Raw genomic sequence first — 22,723 nt, 5'->3', positions numbered from 1 at the left:
CTTGTAGGTCTTGCTGATGTTTCAAGATGCCATTTGCATTCCATTCTACTATTCGTAAACTACCCGCCATTACCAAGTCTTTTGGGTATAGCTCCATTGGTGCTATGTTCTATTCTGGTTATACGGTCGTCCAGGTTAGTTAATCTCTCCAGTATTTTCTGTAGTGTTTGTTCTATTTTCAGATGTTTTTGACTACTATAGTTTTCTTCGTTACTTTTACCAGCTGCTACCATGCTATAAGTTCTTGTTTTGTGTTCTTCTTGTTTTGGATTTTCTACAGGTTTTGGATGCATTTTTTGTGGTTGTCTGGGTAAGGTCTGTTTCTTGTTATGGTAGGGGAGCCCAAGCGGGGATTTTTGCAGTTACTCGAGCGCGTCAGATTATCATATGGGAGAAACCTGGTACCCTGCAGATGTACCTCGTACCTCTACCATATATTGGCTCTAAACACAGGGGGGTTCGTTAAGGGGGGCCCGAAAAAAATATCTATGAGAGTGTATATTTCAAAAATCTGACGATTTGAGCGGGGCGTAAGGAAATGGGTGAGTCAAAAATTTTACAAAAGAAAAGCGAATATTTCGCGAAGTGAACGTCAGATCGAAAAACTATAAAATACGTCTTCAATATTTTTCAAAAATCTATCGAATGGTACTAAACATGACCCCTCACGGAGAGGGGTGGGGGGTAAATTTAAAATTTTAAATACAAACCCCGCGATATTTCGCAAAATGAACATCAGATCGAAAAACTGCAAAATGCACTTTCAAAATTATTTTGAAAAATCTATCGAATGATATCAAACACGAGCCCCCACGGGGGCGGGGTAAGGGGTTACTTTAAAATCTTAAATGGGACCCCAAATTTTTATTGAAGATTTGGATTCTTTACGTAAAAATAAGCAACTTTTATTCGAGACATTTTTTCAAATTATGGATAGATGGCGCTATAATCGTAAAAAACAATTGTTGGAAATGGAAAATTAAATTAAAAAATGACAAGCGCCCGCTAAAATGGAAAATTTTACTTAACTTTTTTTGATTTTAGGACCTAATAATTACAACCCAATTGGTCCCCATAACGCTCGAGTGACTGCAAATTTAGCATACATTACTCCCCTACTATTATATTTATCTTTTATTTTTTGTATTTCCTTTGCCACGATACATCCTCTATAGTTAGCCGGATGCACTTCTCCACAATGGACACATTTAGGTTGTGCGTCCTTGGGTTTCTCACATTTGGCTGTTAGGTGTTTTCCCGTGCAGCGGACACAGCTTGGTTCTTTCGCACAGTAACCTTGTGTGTGCCCATATGCCTGAAATCTCTTACATTGAGGTACCAATTTTGATTTTCTTAGCGGAAGTATTTGTACTTTTACGCTCATGATATCTGAAATCTCATAAATTCTATTGATATTTTCGTCATTTCTGAATACCAACATAAACATATTTAGTGGTTGCTTTGTTTTGTATTTTAATTTCGGTATGACATCCATTATCTTGAATCCTTTATCATTTAAATCTTTCATGATCGAATCTTTACTGGCTGAATGATGTAACTTATTGACTATAACTTTAATTGGTCGGTTTTGCTTATTTTCGTACGTATGCCATGGATAATTTACTTCACTCAACTTTTTGCTTAATTTCCTGAAGTCTTCTTCACTATCGACATTAATTTTAGCGCTCTTGTCTCCAAGTACTTTCATCTGGTATTTAGCACTTAGTAGTATGTAGCCTGACTAATTCATAGAATTGGCTAAATTCGACAATACTCTCCACAATTATTAGAGGTGGGAGTTGAGTTTTCTAGTTTTTTCTTCTTTTTGTTGGACAGATGACTCTTTTTGTGGTGGGGTCAATGATGTATCCATTTTACGTTTTTTGTAATTGACACGTATCCACTCTGTCTCCTTAGCTAATTCTTCCTTATCAGTTTGGTATTCATCATTCTTAGGTTCTTTCTCTTTGGTTAAGTTTTTCTCTAGATCTGCAAATTTTAATTGCAAGGTTTCATTTAATTTTTGGAAATTATCTAACTGGAGTTGGAGCTGATTTACTCCGTAGCGTAATTCTTCTCCATTCCCGTTTGTTTCCATGCAGCGTACAGCATTTGTTCGTTTTGGGACCTTGCATAATTTTCCTGAAAGAGAGTACTATTTTGTTGTATTAACAGTACCTCGTTAGGTGTTTGAAGACCCGCATTTTGTTGGATCATTTTAGCGAGAACCAACAATTATAATAGTCGCTAGGTGCCCTTCATTATTTCTAATCAAGCGCCCGGACTATACCCAAAGGCGCATTTAAATCAAAGCGAACACGAACGAACGAACGAATTCGTTCGTTAAATTTATTGTATTTATACAGCGAATCGAGCACGACCGAACGAATTCGTTCGCATTCACACATGTTCCAACCGATGTCGGTAAGTGAGCGAATCATCAAAGGAAATCGTTGTTCAATGTGGACAGTGGATAGACAGTAGCGAACGAATTCGTTTAGAAGTACTCATTTAATTTATTTACAAACATTAGTTTGAGAGTGTTGTTTATTGTGTAGTTGTGAAAACATAATTTTGCAATATGGAATATGCCTATGAAACCCAAAATCGAAGCTATATAAAATAATAAACAGAAAAACTGATGCTTGTTTTAACATTTCTATAGGAATGGGTTGGGATGTCTCTGAACTAAAAAAATGAATTAGCTTCTTGCATCATTTAGACGAGAAAGACAAAAAGAGGGTTCGAAGTGATTTGCTTTTAAAAGCCTAATGTTTTTATTGGATAAATTTCAACCCAGAAACACTAATGCGGTAACCAAATAAAATTAATTGCTAAAATTAATTAAAAGCAAATTTATTTTGATACACCAATTTTACAATTTATTATTTGAACATAATATAGTCATAATATCAAGAGCAAGTAACTTTTTCGAGGAAGAATTTTAAGAAAGCTGGTTCTTTATTATGTTATTTTCTAAGCTCCCTCAAACAGCGTATAATACCTGCTACCTGCTATTTTTGTAAGCTATTATTGTATTAAAATTTACCAAGCAAGAAACACGAAAATAAACTTAAACACAATGTGTGACTGGCACTGGCCCTGGCCCATCTTAAAAACATCTGCGGGCAATATGCACTCCCGATCATTAACGAATGCGAACGTTCGCTTCAATGTAAATGGCCCTACTTTGTAGCGAACGAATGACCAAGCGAACACCTACAAATTATTTCCTTCGTTCGTTCGTTCGTGTTCGCTTTGATTTAAATGCGCCTTAAACAAAACAGTAATTTGGATTTTTATCTTACCAGTTTTTGTCACTTATCTATTTTCGACTTAATTATCAAATGATAATTAGCAGACACGGAAACACACAACCTTTATGATACGAGGTTCAATGAATACTATACCTACAATTCATTTAAGTATAATAAATCTTTAGTAATATACAATAAAATTAAAGGAAATATTGAAATTGACGGACTTCAGCAATGATGAAATGAGAAAGACGGGCAGTAAATTCTTTCTTGACGTAATTTAGTTCAGTGAATAACTATTTATTTTAATCCCATCCTCATTAACTAAATACTTAATTTTGGTTAATGCTGTAAAAATAAATATTTGAATCATACTTCGTTGTAAAGTCGATTAGAAAACCTTTCAAATGAGGTATATCGTGTTCTCGGTTCGTAATGAAAGAGATGTCGTAATGTCCAACACAAATATAGCAATTGATGGCAATTCAAAAATTAAAATTGAAATGTTTTAAGATTTTTTCTGTCGTCTGTTTCTAAAATAGTGAATTTATTACATGATTTTGGTTAACACTATAGAAATTAATATTTGAAAAATACATCGTTACAAAAGCGATTAGGAGACCTTTCAAATTAGTTGCCCCATTACCTTGGTTTGTATTTAAAAAAAATTGTCGATTACATCATTACGCCAACATGAATGACGTAAGGTTTAACACGTATATTATATAGCAATTGGAGGTCATTCAAAAATTAAAATTGACGTAATATAAGATTTTTTTAAGTCCTCTGTTTCTGAAATAAGGAATTTAGTCCAGACTTTTACATCATACTGTATAATATGTTATCGGTGACATTTATTATTTTTTTAATAATTCAACTCTTTTTTATTTATTTTTTTAGTCAAAGTTAACTAGACAATAGCACTGGTAGAAGTAGAAATAAAAATGGTAGCAGTAGGATGTATATTTAATGTAAAATTTGCTTTTTATTTTCTTGTATAGGTACCAATAATTAATTCACATAATCCTCTTGTTACATATTTTTTAGACAAGAATAGTTATGGATCACAATACCACACTAGCTGATTTACTAGAGCTTAATTTACACGAATGCGAAGAAGAAGTTAAGAATATAGTAGACAAAGCAGTAAAGGAAATGTCAATGGAGAAAACTCTTCGAGAGCTCAACATAACTTGGTCTGCTATGGAATTCGATCAGGAAACTCACATGAGAACAGGATGCAAACTCTTAAGGGCTAGTGAAGAGCTAATTGAAACTTTAGAAGAAAACCAGGTACAACTGCAGAATTTAATAACTTCGAAGTTTATAGCGCATTTCTTGGAGGAAGTGTCATCTTGGCAAAATAAACTTGGCACAGCTGATCAAGTCATTACAGTATGGTAAATATCAAATTATGTATTTTTAAAATAATTAAGCTGTATCTTCTAAATCTTCTTTAGTCATCATCATCATCAGCCCATAGTCATCCACTGCTGAAAATAGGCCTCCTCGAAAAACTTTTATTCAGATCTTCTTTTACCGAATAATAATTGAACATTTATATAATTTTATATATTAGCTTTGTAAACAAATAATTGTTTTGCGACGTTTTTTCGTAATCCTCCTGTATCAATAGGTCTATTCTAAATGTAAAACAAAATGGGTCGGATTCGTTGATTTTTAAATTTCTTCTAAAATCTAACAGTGTCTTGTTATTCTTCTTCCTTTATTTTCCCTTTTCAGGGGTCGTTGTTCCTTACTCTTCTACACTCTTATCTATCGTGCCTTCTTCATTTAAACCTGTCTCTTTTAAGTCCTTTGTCACACAGTTCCTCCATCTTCTCCTCGATTTTCTTTTACTTCTCCTCCGATCAACTTCTGACAGCTCTATCCTTTGTCCCACATAGTTCTTATGTATACATCTGATGTGACCAAACCGTTGCATTCATTGCTGTTGAACTTTCTTTGAAACATTCCGGCTCTTTCTGTAATCCCTGATCTGTCGTTACTGATCTTGTCCCTTCTAGTCTTACCCAATATCCACCATAATATTTTCATTTCAGCTACCTCCATCTTCTTTTCCTGAATCCTCTTTACAGGCCACACTTCACCGACGTACACCAACCAGGCCTCATCACACTATCGTATGTCTTTCTTTTCAGTCCTTCAACAATATTTCGACCATAGAGTAACCCGCTCCTTCGCGTCCATTTAAACTAACCAACCTGTATTCAGTCGTTTTATTTTTTGACAGTTTTTTAATAAAAAAGTAGTACGACATGGACATAAAGTAAAATAGCATATTTTGTGAAATAACTATTGGGACCGTGCAAGTTCGGCATACGTTCAGCAACAATATTCGCACTTTTAATTATATTGGCCAATTATATTAGTCCTGGTTACTGGATAATTGTTAAGGCCATAGTCCAAAAAAATAATAATAAGAAAAAATAAGATTCAGGTTATGTTATTAAAACGTAAACAATTGTATGTAGTAAATAAAATTAGTTATTAAAATGCAGTACTGCAAGCAAAATACAATTAATTAAATTTACCTTTATATAATAATTGCATGTCATATCAATATTGTGGAGCAATATACAATTTTATTCTGAAGCTATTTCTTTGTGGTATTTTTATAATCAACTATTTATAATGGGAAATAAGCCACAATTTTACCAAAAAAAGATTTTATTTAACGTTTCGATGCCCAAATCGGGTTTTGTTGTCAAAATACAAAATACTACTAAAGTAAACAAAAATGTTGTTGCTAAGTAAAAAAAATTCTTCTAATAATTTACTCTATCTGACTCATTTATATTAGCAATTCAGACGTATATTATACATTTTATAGTAGAAGACTTTAAACTGATATCGTCAATATTTGTGAGTTGCGTTCCTGGGACGACCTTACTAAAAGATAGTTCATTCGATTACATGAAATCAATCCCAACTCAAGAATATCCGTCACAAATAAATATCATAGCATGTGATCTGTCTTTAAAAAGACAACCAAATTCAACGATGACAGTAAAATTCTCGCGTTAGAGATTCCATAGAAAATCACGAGGGAAAACCAGGAAAAAACCTCGTGATACTATCCCGACATCGTAAGTATTTGGTCTTACATTTAATTTACTTTCAAAAAACTAATACCAAATTCTGACTTTAATATGTTTAAATTATAAATAATATTAATAATACATAGATATACATTAAGTAATACTAAAATATAAAATTTGTACTAACTCGATATGTTATTGACTTACTAATCGTGGTATTTTCTTTCTATTGACTTCCTCTTTCAGTATGGGTAACCACATCCTATATAATCACAATATAAATGAATCAGATAGGGTAAATTATTAGAAGAATTTTTTTACTTAGCAACATTTTTGTTTATTTTAGTAGTATTTTGTATTTTGACAACGAAACCCGATTTGGGCATCGAAACGTTAAATAAAATCTTTTCTTGGTAAAATTGTGGCTTATTTCGCATTATAAATAGTTGAATATATAATTTTTCTTCTTCAATGACAGTATGTATGAAGTATTCGTCAATTTGACAATTTCAATTGACAATATGATTTATTTAAGAAAGTTGCAATATTTCTCCGCTATTCTCGCACGATCGTTTCTCGTATCTTCTCCAAGTACTTGCACACCGTGAATACTAAGTCCCAGGTTGTTGGCATCTGTATCAACGATAAATCTTTACCTTAAAAAAGGTAAAGATAGTGCAGGTGCAGTTATGAGGGACTTTTTTAGTCTATCGAATATTCCTTGACACTTTTCGTCCGAGATACATGGCTGGTCTGCTTCTGTTAATTTATGTAAAGGCTTTGCAATGGCTTAATAGTGTTTAGTTTGTTAGGGTCCGTGATAACCCCGTCAAAGAAAAATACATGCTCAAGGAATGCCACTTGCCTTTTGAAATACCTGATTCTTTTGGAGCACTTTGCAATTCTTTGATAAGGTTGTGAAGATGCTTCTCGAATGTTTGGCTATACATTATATTTTCCAAGTAACTACGATATGCGGCAAAATATACAGTATTGTCCTTTTCATGAGCATTTTTCAGTGCGTAACAAATGATAGGAAAAAGGGTAAGTCCGTGATAATACACATTTATGACATTTTTATTCTAACATGACATTTTGGTTAAATATGACAGTTGTCACATTTTATTTTCAATTTGGAATAAAAACAAATCAAATGTGTTTCTTGCATTTATAAAATGGTATTTTCTTTGATTTGTATAGTCTTATAAATTATATATGTTACAGTTCAAGTTGATTCTCAGTTAGAGTTGACTCCAACTAGTTGGAGTCAACTCCAACTGAAACGAGCAGTAAAAGTTGATTTTAAACATTTAAATCAACTTTTACTAGTTGGAGTTGACTCTTCCTGGATCGATTCAGTAAATGTTGATTATACGAGAATCTCAAGTGCATTTTTGATGAGTGTGCGTTTCTTTGTTTTGACCGTTTCAACTACTTATTAGTATAGCCTGTAACGTCGTCCCCGTTAGGTAAATTATTCTGATTCGATATTTTGCACAAACTTACTCAAAGAAATACATCCGTATAACAATCCTTATAACAAATACACAGGGTGTCACGCGGTACCGCGGTCGAAAAATTGTTTAACCAATTTTTGTTAACCAAATTCACAAAAATAATTTTTATCTACTCTATCTCATATTATGTAAAGCAATCTGTGGTACATGTACCACTGGTGGTACATATCATTATTTGCGGTCCTGCCAAAGACAAACCATTTTTATTTCCAATAGTGACACGAGCCGTCTCACCGTGCCTCGGAGAGCACGTTAAGCCGTCGGTCCCCCTGGGCTAGTGTGCATCGACACTAGTTACTTGAAACAGGTTTAAAGATGTAATTGGCGCCGGAACTGTCCGAAAGGCAAAAATGCCATACGATATTATATATTATGAAAGTCAGAAACTAAAAAAAATCAAAAATTAAAGCTACCTCTATAAGATCCTGAAGAAATTTTTGTCATTATTTCATTAATAAGATATTATTTTTAATTATCAACAATGAGCGCTAACCGTGTATTGAGGCGGCCGTCAATGTGAGTGCGAGTGAGATTCACCATTGGACGACCGGAATGGTGTATCTCTTTAGCACTCACCATTGACGCCCGCCTAATACGCACTTAGCGCTCATTGTTAATAATTAAAGATAAAGCTTAGTAATAAAATACAGTCCTCTCTCTCTATAACGATATGCAAGTGACCGGGAATTTTCATCGTTATAAGGAGATATCGTTATACACATTATACAGAGAGAGAGAGAGAGAGAAAAAAATCGTTATTGTAATAGTAATCATACTGTACTAAATAACTTGTGTTAGTTTTCTCTATTGCCGAGTTATCGACAACTTTTCTTTAACCGAGAGTACTCTACGCTTTTTCGAAAACATCTTGACTGTTCACAGACCGAGATACAACCGAAATTGAAACTTAGAAGTCGTCAATAGTCAATAGAGGACAACATCTGTGTGAAAACAGTTAAGGCACACCGCCCGAACGATAAAAGCGTGTACTTACTCAACTTTCTGCATATCGGATTTAAATTTGAACCACCAAATTTTTGCTAAATTGGAGCTACAAAATGAATCACTCACTAATCACTTTTTATCAAGTTACACCTACGCAAGAGTTTTTTCAGTTATTCCCTGTGTTTCAATTAAGTGTTATCTTTAATTGGTAAAATTCTCACGGTTTAGTTATCTTAGTTATTGCCAAACGCAAATGGTTATCAGTTGTTTCTTGAAAAGTGAGGTCATCGAATATTGAAAAGTTATCGTTATAAAGAGAGAACGATATCGGTATAGAGAAAGAATTAATACAGTGTACTTATGACGACCCAAACAATGTTTAGTATTTTGATCGTTATAGAGGAATTATCGTTATATAGGGAATCGTTAAAAAGAGAGACTACTGTAGTGACAAAAATTTCTGCTGGATCTTGTAGAGGGGGCTATAAACTTTGATTTGGTCACTTTCTGACTTTCATAATAATGGATTTTAACCGAGTTATTAAGCCTTGAAAATGGCTATTTTCGCATTTTTCAAATTTTAAATCGCGTATAACTCGACAACAATCAATTTTAGAGAAAAATCACAAAATACCTTTTTTTGCTCAGACTAACCCAAATGATCTAAAAAAAAATTGTTCGAAGTGAAAAAATTGTTTTTGTGAATTTGTCTAAAAAAATTGTTTAAACAATTTATCGATAAAGGTACTGCCTGGCACCCAGTAGATTTGTTATAAGGACCTCTTTTTGAGTAAGTTTGTGCAAAAAATTCGAATCGGAGTAATTTACCTAACGGGGCCGACGATATAGCCTAGACTAATTTGAACATATTCAGTAACATTTAATTTCTAGAATCGGCTGTTTGTGTGAATCAGAATCAACTTTTACTAAATGGCATTGGGAAGAGTATACTTTTCCTAGTTGGAGTCTACTTTTACTAGTAAATGTTGAATATAAATCTTCATTTTATATTTATAATCAACTTTTACTGAAACCAGCCGTTAGAGTCGACTCCAACTAGTTGGAGTCAACTCCAACTGGGTAATCAACTTGAACTGTAACATATACATTATATTTGTAATATTATTATCTAATTAAAAAAAAAATAATTTTTTTTATTATGGCGAAATCTATCGATAACTAGAATAACTAGAATAAATGTTGTAAATGTCTGTAATCACGGACGTGCCTTTTTTTCTGTCACATACAATTTAATTCGTTAGAAAGAAATCGAAAAACTGTGACGCACTGAAAGATGATCATGAGAAAAAGAATACTGAAATGCGTATGCTTTAAATTTGTATGTGTCATGCGCACAAACCTACCTACTGAGTAGTATCCAACCGGCGGTCGCGTGGTTATAACGTATGTGGATGTCGTGTTAATGTTAGGTGCTTCAGGAGAGTTTTCAGTTTTGCAGAAAAATTTTTTATCGTGGAGTACTATTTTCGATCATATGGAAAGGTCGCAAAAACGGTTTAAGTATAAGATCAACAATGGTTTTAACAGGATGGTGAAACCTGTCACACGGCCAGGGAGTCTCTTCGAATACTGCGCGATCATTTTGAGAGATCGCCACTCATCAGCCCTAACGCCATCTGATGCATACATATGGGGAGTGCTAAAGGAGGTAGAGCGATCCATCGTCTGACATTCTGGAATTGCGGACTAGAATTAAATATTTTTTGCTGTGGTGGCCACAATCTGCTTATGTATTTTTTATTCACTCTTGTGACCTTGTATGTTGACCTAGGCTGTAAGATTTATTATAGTTACATGTTTTCCCAAAGACTCCTGATCCAGTACCATGAGTAGTTTTATATCCATCAGTGAACCATATTAAGTCCTTATTAATATTTGCCACTTTTTGTCCCCTGGATCGTATAATTGTATTATCTTCAAGTGAAGATTCGTTCTGGTGTCATCATATCGGACTCCATGTATTGTTTGCTTTGAGTCATAGGATGGTCATAAATTCTACCGCCAAAATATATATAGTTCCAGCGGAGAGAGACCTGTGATAGCCTCTAATGAAGCAGATCCTGTACTACTCAAAGCTCTTGTTATATTTAGAAGCTTTTGTTTTTGTAGGGGGGTAAAAGAGGTCACAGAAGATTGCAAAGCCGCCTTTCTTCACCAAAGTACTGAACCATAAGTAACTCTCGGTCGTATCACTGATGTGTATAACGAACAGATTACCTTTGGTTTCAATTCCCAGGTTTTACCTACAACTCGTTTGCTGTTCCTACTTCTCTGTTGGTTATATTGTTATTATGGAGTGTTCCAATTGAGTTTGCAATCCAGGGTTACCCTTACATACGTAACCTCATTGGTCCTTTCATTACCTCTCCAAATCATTTCAGCTCATTCAGGGCAGTAAACTTCCTCTTATTTGTAAAGGCTACCAATTTTAGGTTTGGAAGGGTACACAGAGAGGTTCTCTTTCAGGCACCGATTCTTTATGTAATGAAGGACATAAGGAATCTGATCCGCAACAGTGCTGATAAATTTTCCCCTAGCCACTATTACAATATCGTCTACGAAACCGAGGACCACGATTCCTTAGGTGCTTAGTCCATGAATCAGGAATCGATAACTATGTTCCATAATGACGGTGACAATACAGTCCCTTGAGGGCATCCCTTAGTTGCTCTCAGATTTATGGCACCTTCATACGTATCTGTGGATATTATTCTCTCCTCTGAAGCATCTGAATAATCCACTTGCTAACTCCCCTTTATTATAAAATTTTGAATTTATAATTTTTGTATATGTTAGTAAAATTTTAAGTATGGTAAAATATTTACTTCAATTCATAGGTTTGAGGTGCAAAGAACATGGACCCACTTAGAATCAATTTTCATGAGCTCCGAAGATATAAGGAATCAGTTACCTGAAGACTCAGCCCGCTTTGATAAAATAGATACTAACTTCAAAAAACTAATGATCGAAATGGCAAAAGTTCCTAATGTCATTGAATCTACAAATCGACAAGGACTTTTAGAAATTTTAGAAGAACATCAGAAAAACCTTACGTTATGCGAAAAAGCTTTGGCTGTATACCTAGAAACCAAAAGATTAGCATTCCCGAGGTTTTACTTCGTTTCCTCAGCTGACCTGCTAGATATTCTCTCTAATGGAAATCAGCCCGAATTAGTAGCGAAACATTTAACCAAATTGTTTGATTCGATTGCAAAGTTAAATTTTGGGAGGAATGAAGATAATACATTGGATAAACAAATTCATGGGATGATTGCCAAGGATGGGGAACAAGTCAACTTTAATAGCGCAACTACCTGTGATGGAGCAGTAAGTCTTTTCAAATGTACTATTTTATACCGTGAACACAAAAAAACATATGCTAAGGGCCGGTTGTTCGAACGCTAATCAACAATGATCACTATCAAATATTTAATTACTGTCACAACTGTCAATGTCAACTTTGGTTGGGTTGCTGAAAACGCATATGATTATAAGTTATGAGATTAGTTAATCAATTAAGATAACAACTATTAACATAATTGATTAACTAATTTCATAATTATTCATCAATAATTATGTTTTCAGCAATCCAACCAAAGTTGACATTGACAGTTGTGACAGTAATCAAATATTTGATAGTGATCATTGTTAATTAGCGTTTGAACAACCGGCCCTTAATGTATTATTTATTGACAATTACAATTATTATTATACAGTTTGGTGCAAATGAAAGGAATAAATTCGTTATTTAGTAAACCGGCGACTTTATGGCAAAATCTCGAGACAGGTCGATTTTTATTTTTAAATTATGATATTTTGGCATAATATATATCACACGAGTGACGTCATCTATCTGAGCGTGATGACGTAATCAATGATTTTTTTGAATGAGAATAGGGGTCGTGTGAAGGTTATTTAATGCTCTATTCAGTAATATAAACATTAAGATCATTATTTTTACGGGGTGTCCAAAAACAATTTTTTTAAATTAAATTAATGGACAGAAAATGGAGAATGTATGTAATTTTTTTAATTAAACATACATTTACTACTCTCAGAAAACAGGAAAAAAATGTTTATTTGAAAAATAAACATTGCTTCTCGCCTAAATTAAATGTTCAAACTTTCAAAAAGCATGGGTGCCTAGCTGGATCTGCCTTGAACATTGAATTTAAGCAAAAATCAACGTTTATTTTTCAAATAAACATTTTTTTTTGTTTTATGATAAGAGTAAAAAGTATTTTGAATTAAATAAATTACATACATTCTTCTTTTTTTTTATTTAATTTAATTTTAAAAATTGTTTTTCGACACCCTGTATAAATAATTATGTTAATGTTTACATTAATAAATAGAGAATTAAATAACCTTTGAAATAAGCTAGCACACGGCATCTATTCTCATTTAAAAAAATCATCGATTACGTCATCACGCCCAGATGGATGACGTCACTTGTGTGATATGCTAAAATATCAAAATTTAAAAATAAAAATCGACCTGTTTCGGAATTTTTCCTTAATGTAGCCGGTTTACGAAATATCGACTTTATTCCTTTCATTTGCACCATACTGTATGATACAGTGAATTAATTTTTTAACACACCGTTTTTTATGAATGATTTTAATTTAAGTTTTGCTTTATTAGGTCGAGGTGTGGTTAAATAGAGTACAATCTTGTATGAGGTCTACAATAAGAATTTTAATAGGAGAAGGGGTCACAACATATGAAGAAAAACCTAGAGATCAATGGTTGTTTGATTTTCCTGCTCAGGTTTCCCTTACTTGTACACAGATATGGTGGACTACTGAAGTTAACATTGCATTTTCTAGATTAGAGGAAGGATATGATAATTCTATTAGAGACTATTACAAGAAACAAGTTTCCCAACTTAGCACGTTAATTTCATTATTGTTAGGTACGTATATTTATTTTAAAATATTTTAAGTTCCTGGCTACCTTTGTAAATTCTATTTAGTGAATTTATACGAATTCTAATTAAGTAAATAAACATCGATTCAGTACCATCTCTTTAAATAAGTGTATATACATAGATTGTAATCTCATAAAAACCTAATGAGAAATGTCCTATACCAGTCCCACACAGAAGGGATTCCTCAAACATATATCTGTGCAGACAAAATCAGCCAAACTGAATTGCGATATCCAATGAAACGTCGTACGAAGCTGGTTTTGTTGAATATAGCATGATAACACTACGATACTTTACTGATAAGTAGACATAAAATTACAAGAGTATCATAATATAACGCGCTATAAGAAGTAGTCACTTCTGTCGCAAGTGCCACGTGCCGTTATTTATTGTCTTTCGTTTTTAAAATCAATATCTATATATGAGAAGGAAATATAAAAAAGAAAAACTACACAATATACTACTCGGGAGAAAACAAGCAAGGGAAAAACGGTACAGCATTCATGGTTAACAATAAGATTAGGAACAAAGTTATAGAATTTAAATGAAAGATTACCCAGAAATGATATAGTACTAATAGTTGGTGACTTCAATCCAAAAGTAGCCAAAGAAAACCAGTATAAGGAAGTAGCAGGGAAAGAAACTCTTCATGACGAGACAAACGATAATGGAAGAAAACTATGCCAACTAGCAGCAATAACCAACAGTTACATTATAAGCACAAACTTTATGCACAGAAGAGAGCATAAAGTAACATGGTTGATACCTGGCACAACAGATGGCAATCAAATCACATACTAATTTCCAAAAAATGGAAAGCAATAATGCACGATGTCAGATCATATAGAGGAGCAAACGCGGACACAGACCATTTTCTAGTAATAGGAGAAATCAAAATAAAGATAATTAAAGCAGAGAGAACAAGACAAAACAAAAAAAGATGGAATCTGGAGAAGTTAAAAGTACAGGAACTAAGAGAACAATATGAGACAACCCTAAAGAAAAATCTAACCGAAGCAAATAACACAGAGGACATATGGGAAAATATAAAAGAAACCATTTTGAATTCAGCTGAAGAGGTGCTAGGAGAGAGGGAAATAAAAAAAAGGAAAGAGTGGCTTGATGCAGAATGCGAAATCAAAATCAAACAGAAAAACTAAGCAAGAGATAAATGGATATCAACTAAAGAACATCATCGAAACGAATATAAAGAAAAAAGAAAGCAGCGGATAATTGTTGCAAGAACAAAAAAAAACTGTGGATGGAAGAGCTGTTAAAGGACCTAGTTGGATACCTAAAAGCTCAACAAAGAAAAGGCAGACCAGTAGTTAAAATTGACAATAGATCAAGGAAAACACACTTCACAGAACTATATAGATGCAAAGAAAACCCGGAAGAGGAAGTAGGCGCAATGGAAGCCATTAGAGATATTGAAATAGGGATACCAACATATGATGAATATTTAGACATCATTCAAAAAATTAAACAGAAAAGAACACCTGGCTCAGATGAAACTCCCTAAGAAATGAGCTAATTGGAGGGGAAAAGTTATTAACAAGCATCTATAAGCTAATAGTTAGAATATGGTAGCAGAAGAAATGCCCGAGGATTGGAAAGAAGGCAGAATTATACCAATATTTAAGAAAGGAGAAGTAACAAACTGTAACAACTATAGAGCAATATCTCTACTGAGTACAACATATAAAATTCTAACAGCCCTCATCAAACAAAAACTCACTCAATTCACAGAGAAAAAAATTGGGGACTACCAGCAAGGATTCAGAGAAGGCAGATCCACTACAGATGCGATCCACATAGTTACACAAACAATCGAAAAATGCGACGAACACAACATAGAACTCCACATCCTCTTCGTAGACTTCAGAAAAGTCTTTGACTGTATTGGAAGAAATAAATTATTTATTGAAATGAAAAATCAAGATATACCAGCAAAATTAATCAGATTACCAAAAATGACCATGGATGGAGCTCGAGCTAAAGTAACAACAGAAGAAGGTAGCACAAAATCAATTGCAATAGAAACAGGAGTGCGACAAGGCGATTCCCTGTCAACCACATTATTTAAGATAGCAGTAGAAGGAACAGCTAAGGCCAGCAAAATTAAAGGAACTATAGCCCACTCCTCAACACAAATAGTTGCATATGCAGATGATTTAGTTCTTATGGGAAGAGACAAGGAAAGATTAAAAGAAGTAGTAACAATCCTGGCAAGAGAAGCACGGAAAAGAGGTCTAGAAATTAATGAAGGAAAAACAAAGTATCTACTCTGCTCTAGAAGAGAAGATAACACGATAACAGGACGAGAGAAATCAAAATAGAAAACTACACTTTTGAAAGAGTCCAACAATTTAAATATTTGGGAGTAATAGTGAATGGCCAAAACAAGAGAAGTGAAGAAGTAACGGAACGAATACTAGCAGGCAACAAAATACTAGTGGAGATATACTGGCTTATGAAGAACAAGAACTTATTCAGAAATACAAAAATGAAAATATACAGAGTTGCAATCACACCAGTAATTACATACGCAGCTGAGACAATGTTCCTCACGGAAAAAGATGAAGAAAAATTCAGAATATTCGAAAGAAAAATCCTAAAGAAACCCTTACTCTAACAATATTTTCTTCAGTTCTTGAGCTTCGCTTCCCTCCTCTTCCACTTTTATGTTCAATAGACATATGGGTTTCCTTTAGATGTCTTAAGAAATTTCCTATCGTTCCAATATGCCAATTTTCTCAGGAAATGCATTTACAATTTTTCTTGCACTATAAAATTATATTTTTCACGCTAATATTTAATTAATATTCTGTCCTCTTTGCTTAAAAGTGCCATTATGAACTGGACAATTTACTTATTTAACTAGAAATGTCAAACAAATTCCATGGCAACCTAATAAGCAGTCATGGCTTACTAAATAAAATTGGCATATTTCAGCGTTTGAGAAATTCTTAAGACATTTAACAAAAATTAAGTACTGCTAATTTGAGAGATGGAAAAGATGTAATTTAGTGTTAAGAGGGTTTCATTCTGGTGAACATATTAGAAAAGTACTCAAATAAGATTTCTTAATTTAATTAAAAATATTTTACAAATTCGAGATTTTTTTAAATTCCATGGCAAAGGAGTGTTCTGAACATTATTTAAATAAAAAAAATGATATTTTGCGAATCCGGTAATTTTGAAAAATTTTCTTTTTACAGAAGTGTTTTGGATAGTGTTAACCTACCAAAAGAGCATATCAGTTCAATTTTAGCTAAGCCAGTTTTCATTTGCAACGAGTTCAAATGCACCGTTACATAAATTTTTGTCCGACCCTTTAAGTTATTTTTGCTTCCAAATTTGCAGTCATGTTTGGAACATGTTAGGCTATTAGGCCCTGCAAAAAGAAATTAAATCGCACAAAAAAAACAAAAAAAGTTATTTTTAACTAAAAATGTACTGCTTTATTTCGGCCAGAGTGTATATTAATAAAATTACAAAATGTCTTAATAATTTATTTGATCATAAAACTTTTGCAGGTGATTTATCCAAACAAGACAGACAAAAAATCATGACAATTTGCACAATCGACGTACATTCTAGAGATGTTGTAGGCAAATTAATACAATCAAAAGTTGAAAGCGCCTTAGCTTTTCAATGGGTTTCCCAATTACGACACAGATGGTGCGAGAAGGATAAAGAATGCTATGCAAATATATGCGATGCCCAATTTAGATACAGTTACGAGTATTTGGGAAATACTCCAAGACTTGTTATTACTCCGCTTACAGATCGTTGTTATATAACATTAACCCAGGTAAGTTGTTAAAAACATTACATGTTATACGAATATAGTCTAAGATCCGAAATTAGGTCGATCCTCAGCCATCTGCTTTCCAGATGAAACATTTTTTTTATTAAATTTCATACATAGACAAATATTACTTTTGTGATTTTCGGGACCAAAAATAGTTCGATTGAACGTAACTTACCTTAGTACAAATATGCACGTAAAAAAAGATACAGCTCTTTGAAGTTACAAAATGAAAATCGATTTTTTCCAATATATCGAAAACTATTATAGATTTTTTATTGAAAATGGACACGTGGCATTCTTATGGCAGGAACATCTTAAGAAGAAATTATAGTGAAATTTGTGCACCCCATAAAAATTGTATTGGGGTTTTATTCCCTTAACCCCCCACCCCAAACTTTTATGTACGTTCCAATTAAATTATTATTGTGGTACCATTAGTTACACACAATGTTTTTAAAACTGTTTTGCCTCTTAGTACTTTTTCGATAAGCCAGTTTTTATCGAGATATGGCTTCTTTTTAATATGTTTACACAAAAATTGTATGGGGATTTTGTTCCTGTAAACCCTTCAAATGTTTGTGTACGTTCCAATTTAACTATTATTGTGGTACCATTAGTTAAACACAGTGATTTTAAAACTTTTTTGCCTCTCAGTACTTTTTCTATAAGCCACTTTTTACCGAGATTTGGCTTCTTAATATGTTTCAAAAGAGACCTAAAAATGAAAATTATAAATAAATTTTCAGATTACCTTTTTAACAGGTCTCCATAATCATACTTAAGGGGATGGGTACGTATTTTCGGCTGCAATGCTATTCAAATGAGGATTCATTTTTTTCGAATCCTGAGAAAACTAATAAGTATTTTTGAAAAATTTAAACGCAGAATGAAAGATTACGTTATTAGCAAGGGGCCGAGAGTCCATGAGAACCTCTATAATGTTTATTTTAATAAGTTACAGGGGTGAAAAACTAAGAGAAAAGTTAGTGTGATTTTTAATTTCAAATATCTCATTCAAAATAAGCTTTTTATTTATTCTAAGGGACTTTCGGCCCTCGGTAATAATTTAATCTTTCATTCTGTGTTTAAATTTTTCAAAAATATTTATTGGTTTTTCAGGATTCGAAAAAAATGAACACAATGTCCGTGGTAATATTTTCGAAATCTATCTTTGTCTTACAACGCACTCAGTAGAATAGAATATTGTCAGCATATTGACAGTCAGACAGTGACAATCAGTGACAATTTTAAATATTTGACATGGCATCGGGAATATTTTGAGTTGTTGATTAAATAATATTGATATAGGTATAGTGTATTTGATAAATAATTGATTTAAGACGTGAGCTTAATAAGAAGTTATTTATTGTGTATTATTCGTGGAGGATCCAAGCAGAGAATACATCAGGATATTATATTCTGTGATCCAAGTATTTTATTGTTAAAGATGTTCAAAATTGTAAGCGTTCCATAGTAACAATATATTAATAAAAAAATCACTTTAACACTTTTCCTCTTTTCTCGATTGAGTATTAGTTTTTGTTGTACATATAAATTATTACAATCACTGAATACATAGTTAGTGAAAAAATATCACATTTATTAACCGAATTAATAATTTGCAATTATACAAATAACAGTTATCCAAGAACATTCAAAAGCCATCTATTTAAATTAATGATGACATTTTCAAGTAGAATGACATTCTAGTAATGTGTACATATCCATACCAGTGTGAATTTTACTACACATAATTTGCCGTGTAAAGACAGAAAAGGTAGGGATAGCCGTAAAATATTTGCGAATTATGTACCGATGGCCTTAAATGTGGTGGATTCGAAAAATATTCAAAATATCTCGATAAACACTGGCTTATCGAGAAAGTACTAGGAGGCAAAAAAGTTTTAAAAACATTGTGTTTAACTAATGGTACCACAATAATAATTTAATTGGAACGTACACAAAAGTTTGGGGGGGTTTAAGGAAACAACACTCTCATAACATTTTTATGGGGTGCACAAATTTCACTATAATTTCTTTTTTAAGATGTTCTTGCCATAAGAATGCCACGTCTTCATTTTCAATAAAAATTCTATAATAGTTTTCGATATATTGGAAGAAATCGATTTTCATTTTGTAACTTCAAAGGGCTGTAATTTTTTATGTGCAAATTTTTACTAAGGTAATTTAGGTTCAATCGAACCATTTTTAGTCCCAGAATATGTGATTTAATTTATGACCTGCATTTTTGTTACACCCTGTATATTATATAAATTAATTATGATTTAGTGTTATTGTAAATGAATTAAAATATGTAGTTTAACATGAAGAATAAATAATGTAGGTGTACTTTATTAATTAACTAGCATTAAAAACAATGAAATATTGGTTCTTCGATAAAGGAAACTTATTTCGGTAATATATTTTGCAGTGAGCTCAGATTTGTCGATGCCGATTTGTTATGACTTAACTTTTTGCAAACTTTAAATGCAGACACTATTGCTAATATTATTAACATAGTACTAATATTACCAATTCTTGTTACAGTCACTTCATTTAATTATGGGAGGAGGGCCTGCTGGACCCGCAGGCACAGGAAAAACCGAAACAACTAAAGATCTTGGACGGGCCCTAGGAATTATGGTTTATGTATTTAATTGTTCAGAACAAATGGACTACAAGGTGATTAACTTATCTAAGTTAAACAATAGTACAGAACACAATGAGAAGTTTTATATCCGAAAATCTAAAACTTCTATTAGTATGATAAAATTGATCCAAATAATGGCATAACCCAGACATCCAAAGTGAAAGTTTTCCTCCAACACCAAATTGTTCTATATGGTCCATATAATGTTCAGAAAAAAGTCACACCATTTTGAGCGTCGAGTTTGGGGGGGGAGGGGAGAGAAATCGGTAGATTCGTAGTTTTTTATGTTTTTTGTCAATATTTCTAAAACTATGCGGTTTAGCATGAACAACCTTCTATACAAAAATGTTCTACATTAAATTTGAAATAAAGAAGGTCCGATGCATAATCCTTCGAAAATGAACGGTTCCAAAGTTACGGAGGTAGTATAATGTACCTAATTGGTCCAAAAAAACGCCTAACCCAGACATCCAAAGTAAAAGTTTTCCTCCAACACCAAATTGTTCTATATGGTCCACATATTGTTCAGTAAAAAGTTACATCATTTTGAGCGTCCGGTTTGGGGGGAGATGGGGGAGAAATCGGTAAATTAGTAGTTTTTTTAAGTTTTTCGTCCTTAACGTAAACAATGTTCTATACAAAAATGTTCTACATAAAATTTAAAACAAAAAAGGTCCAATACATAATTGTTATTAAATCAACGGTTCCAGAGTTACGGAGGGTGGAAAGTGGAGGTTTTCGATACTTTTTATATTATTTGGACAATTGATGATAATTTTGGGTGGTGAGGTTGACGTTTCTTCAAGGGCTTATCACTAACATACCATCGGCCACTGAAATAGCAAATTTTATTTACAAAAAAAATTCTTTCATCAGTAATAATATTATAAATTGCCCAAAAAATATAAAAAGTATCGTAAACCTCCACTTTCACCATACGTAACTCTGGAACCGTTGATTTTATAACAATTATGTATTGGACCTCTTTTGTTTTAAATTATATGTAGAAAATTTGCGTATAGAACATGATTTACGCTAAAGCATAGTTTTAGAAATATTGACGAAAAACGTAAAATAACTACTAATTTACCGACTTCTCCCCCACCTCCTCCCCAAACCGGACGCTCAAATTGGTGTAACTTTTTACTGAACAATATGTGGATCATATAGAACAATTTTGTGTTGGAGGAAAACTTTACTTTGGATGTCTGGGTTAGGCTTTTATTTAAACCAATTATAATATAGTATCTCTGTAACTTTGGAACCGTTCATTTTAGAAGGATTATGCATAGGGCCTTTTTTATTTCAAATTTAATGTAAAATATTTTTGTATAAAAGATTGTTCATGCTAAACTGCATAGTTTTAGAAATATTGACGAAAAAGCTAAAAAACTACGAATTTGCCGATTTCTCCCCCCTCTCCCCCCCCCCAAACCCGACGCTCAAAATGGTGTGACTTTTTTCTGAACATTATGTGGACCATATAGAACACAATTTGGTGTTGCAGGATTACTTTCACTTTGGATGTCTGGGTTTGGGTCTAGTTATACCATACTATATCGTTAAAACCAACATTCTGGTGACAACCTTAATCCGTGCTTTCTAAAATTTGCAATGTAAGCGAACGATACATAAAGCAGACAAGAGCACTCAAAAAAAATTAGTTCGTAATATTGATTAACAGTGATTATTGAATAGTATTTCGTTGTAACAACAATTTAATTTGTTGTTTCAACGAACTTTTGGACATTGACGAATATATTTGGTTATTGTCACAATGATTGAATAATAATTGTGAAAATAACTAGAGTACAATAATCCATAACACTCAATTTATTCAGCCAATAACTTAGTTTCGTATATTTAATAAATAATGTTAATTGTGGCCGCAACTCACTTTCTTGATTTCGTACATGACAAGCAATTACCTTGGTTTATCGTGACAACGTACAGATTTCATTAAAACAATGTACAAATGTTGTTAATATAGAGTAATAAATGATTATTGTAAAGATGTAAACTGATTGTTGAGACAAAAAATGCATTAATCAATCTACTACTGCGTTTAATACCCACAATCAATGCGTACATTGTGACGATAATCGTAGTTGTTGAGACAATAAATGTTTTGCTTGCCTATTTGAAATGTAACGGCTTTTCCTTATCGTGATACCCCTAGCTTCTCTGTGTTTAAAAAAGAATTCTTTGTTAAACAATGCTGTTACCTCTACCGAAATGCCGGATATTTCGTTACCAAGTGTAGTCCGTAGTAGAAGGAAGTTTTCGTGTGTCTCTTATCGTGAAATATTTTGAAAATTTAAACGCAGAATAAAATATTACAGTATTATCGAGGGTCTGAAGTCCCTGAGAACTTCTATAATGATTATTTTAATAAGTCACAGGGGTGAAAAAGAGAAAATTTAGTATGATTTTTAATTTGAAATATACCATTCAAAAGAAAATTTTTGTTTATTCTAAGGGACTTTCTGCCCTCGGTAATAATGTAATCTTTTATTCTGCGTTT

The 22,723-nt window shown here is 32.9% G+C and overlaps 1 protein-coding gene across 1 annotated transcript in view; it reads left to right on the top strand.

Moving 5' to 3' along the window:
• Window positions 1-22,723, top strand: part of LOC114342807 (dynein beta chain, ciliary) — a 399,165-nt gene that overhangs the window by 95,435 nt on the left and 281,007 nt on the right. Inside the window, exons 15-19 of the mRNA XM_050645369.1 lie at window positions 4,305-4,657; window positions 11,640-12,129; window positions 13,447-13,717; window positions 17,272-17,549; window positions 20,097-20,231. Coding sequence (XP_050501326.1) covers window positions 4,305-4,657; window positions 11,640-12,129; window positions 13,447-13,717; window positions 17,272-17,549; window positions 20,097-20,231 — 1,527 coding nt within the window. The remainder of the gene's footprint in view (window positions 1-4,304; window positions 4,658-11,639; window positions 12,130-13,446; window positions 13,718-17,271; window positions 17,550-20,096; window positions 20,232-22,723) is intronic.

This window comes from Diabrotica virgifera, chromosome 3, assembly GCF_917563875.1.
Source record: "Diabrotica virgifera virgifera chromosome 3, PGI_DIABVI_V3a".
Lineage (NCBI taxonomy): Eukaryota > Metazoa > Arthropoda > Insecta > Coleoptera > Chrysomelidae > Diabrotica > Diabrotica virgifera.
This window is presented reverse-complemented; position numbering and strand designations above follow the sequence as displayed.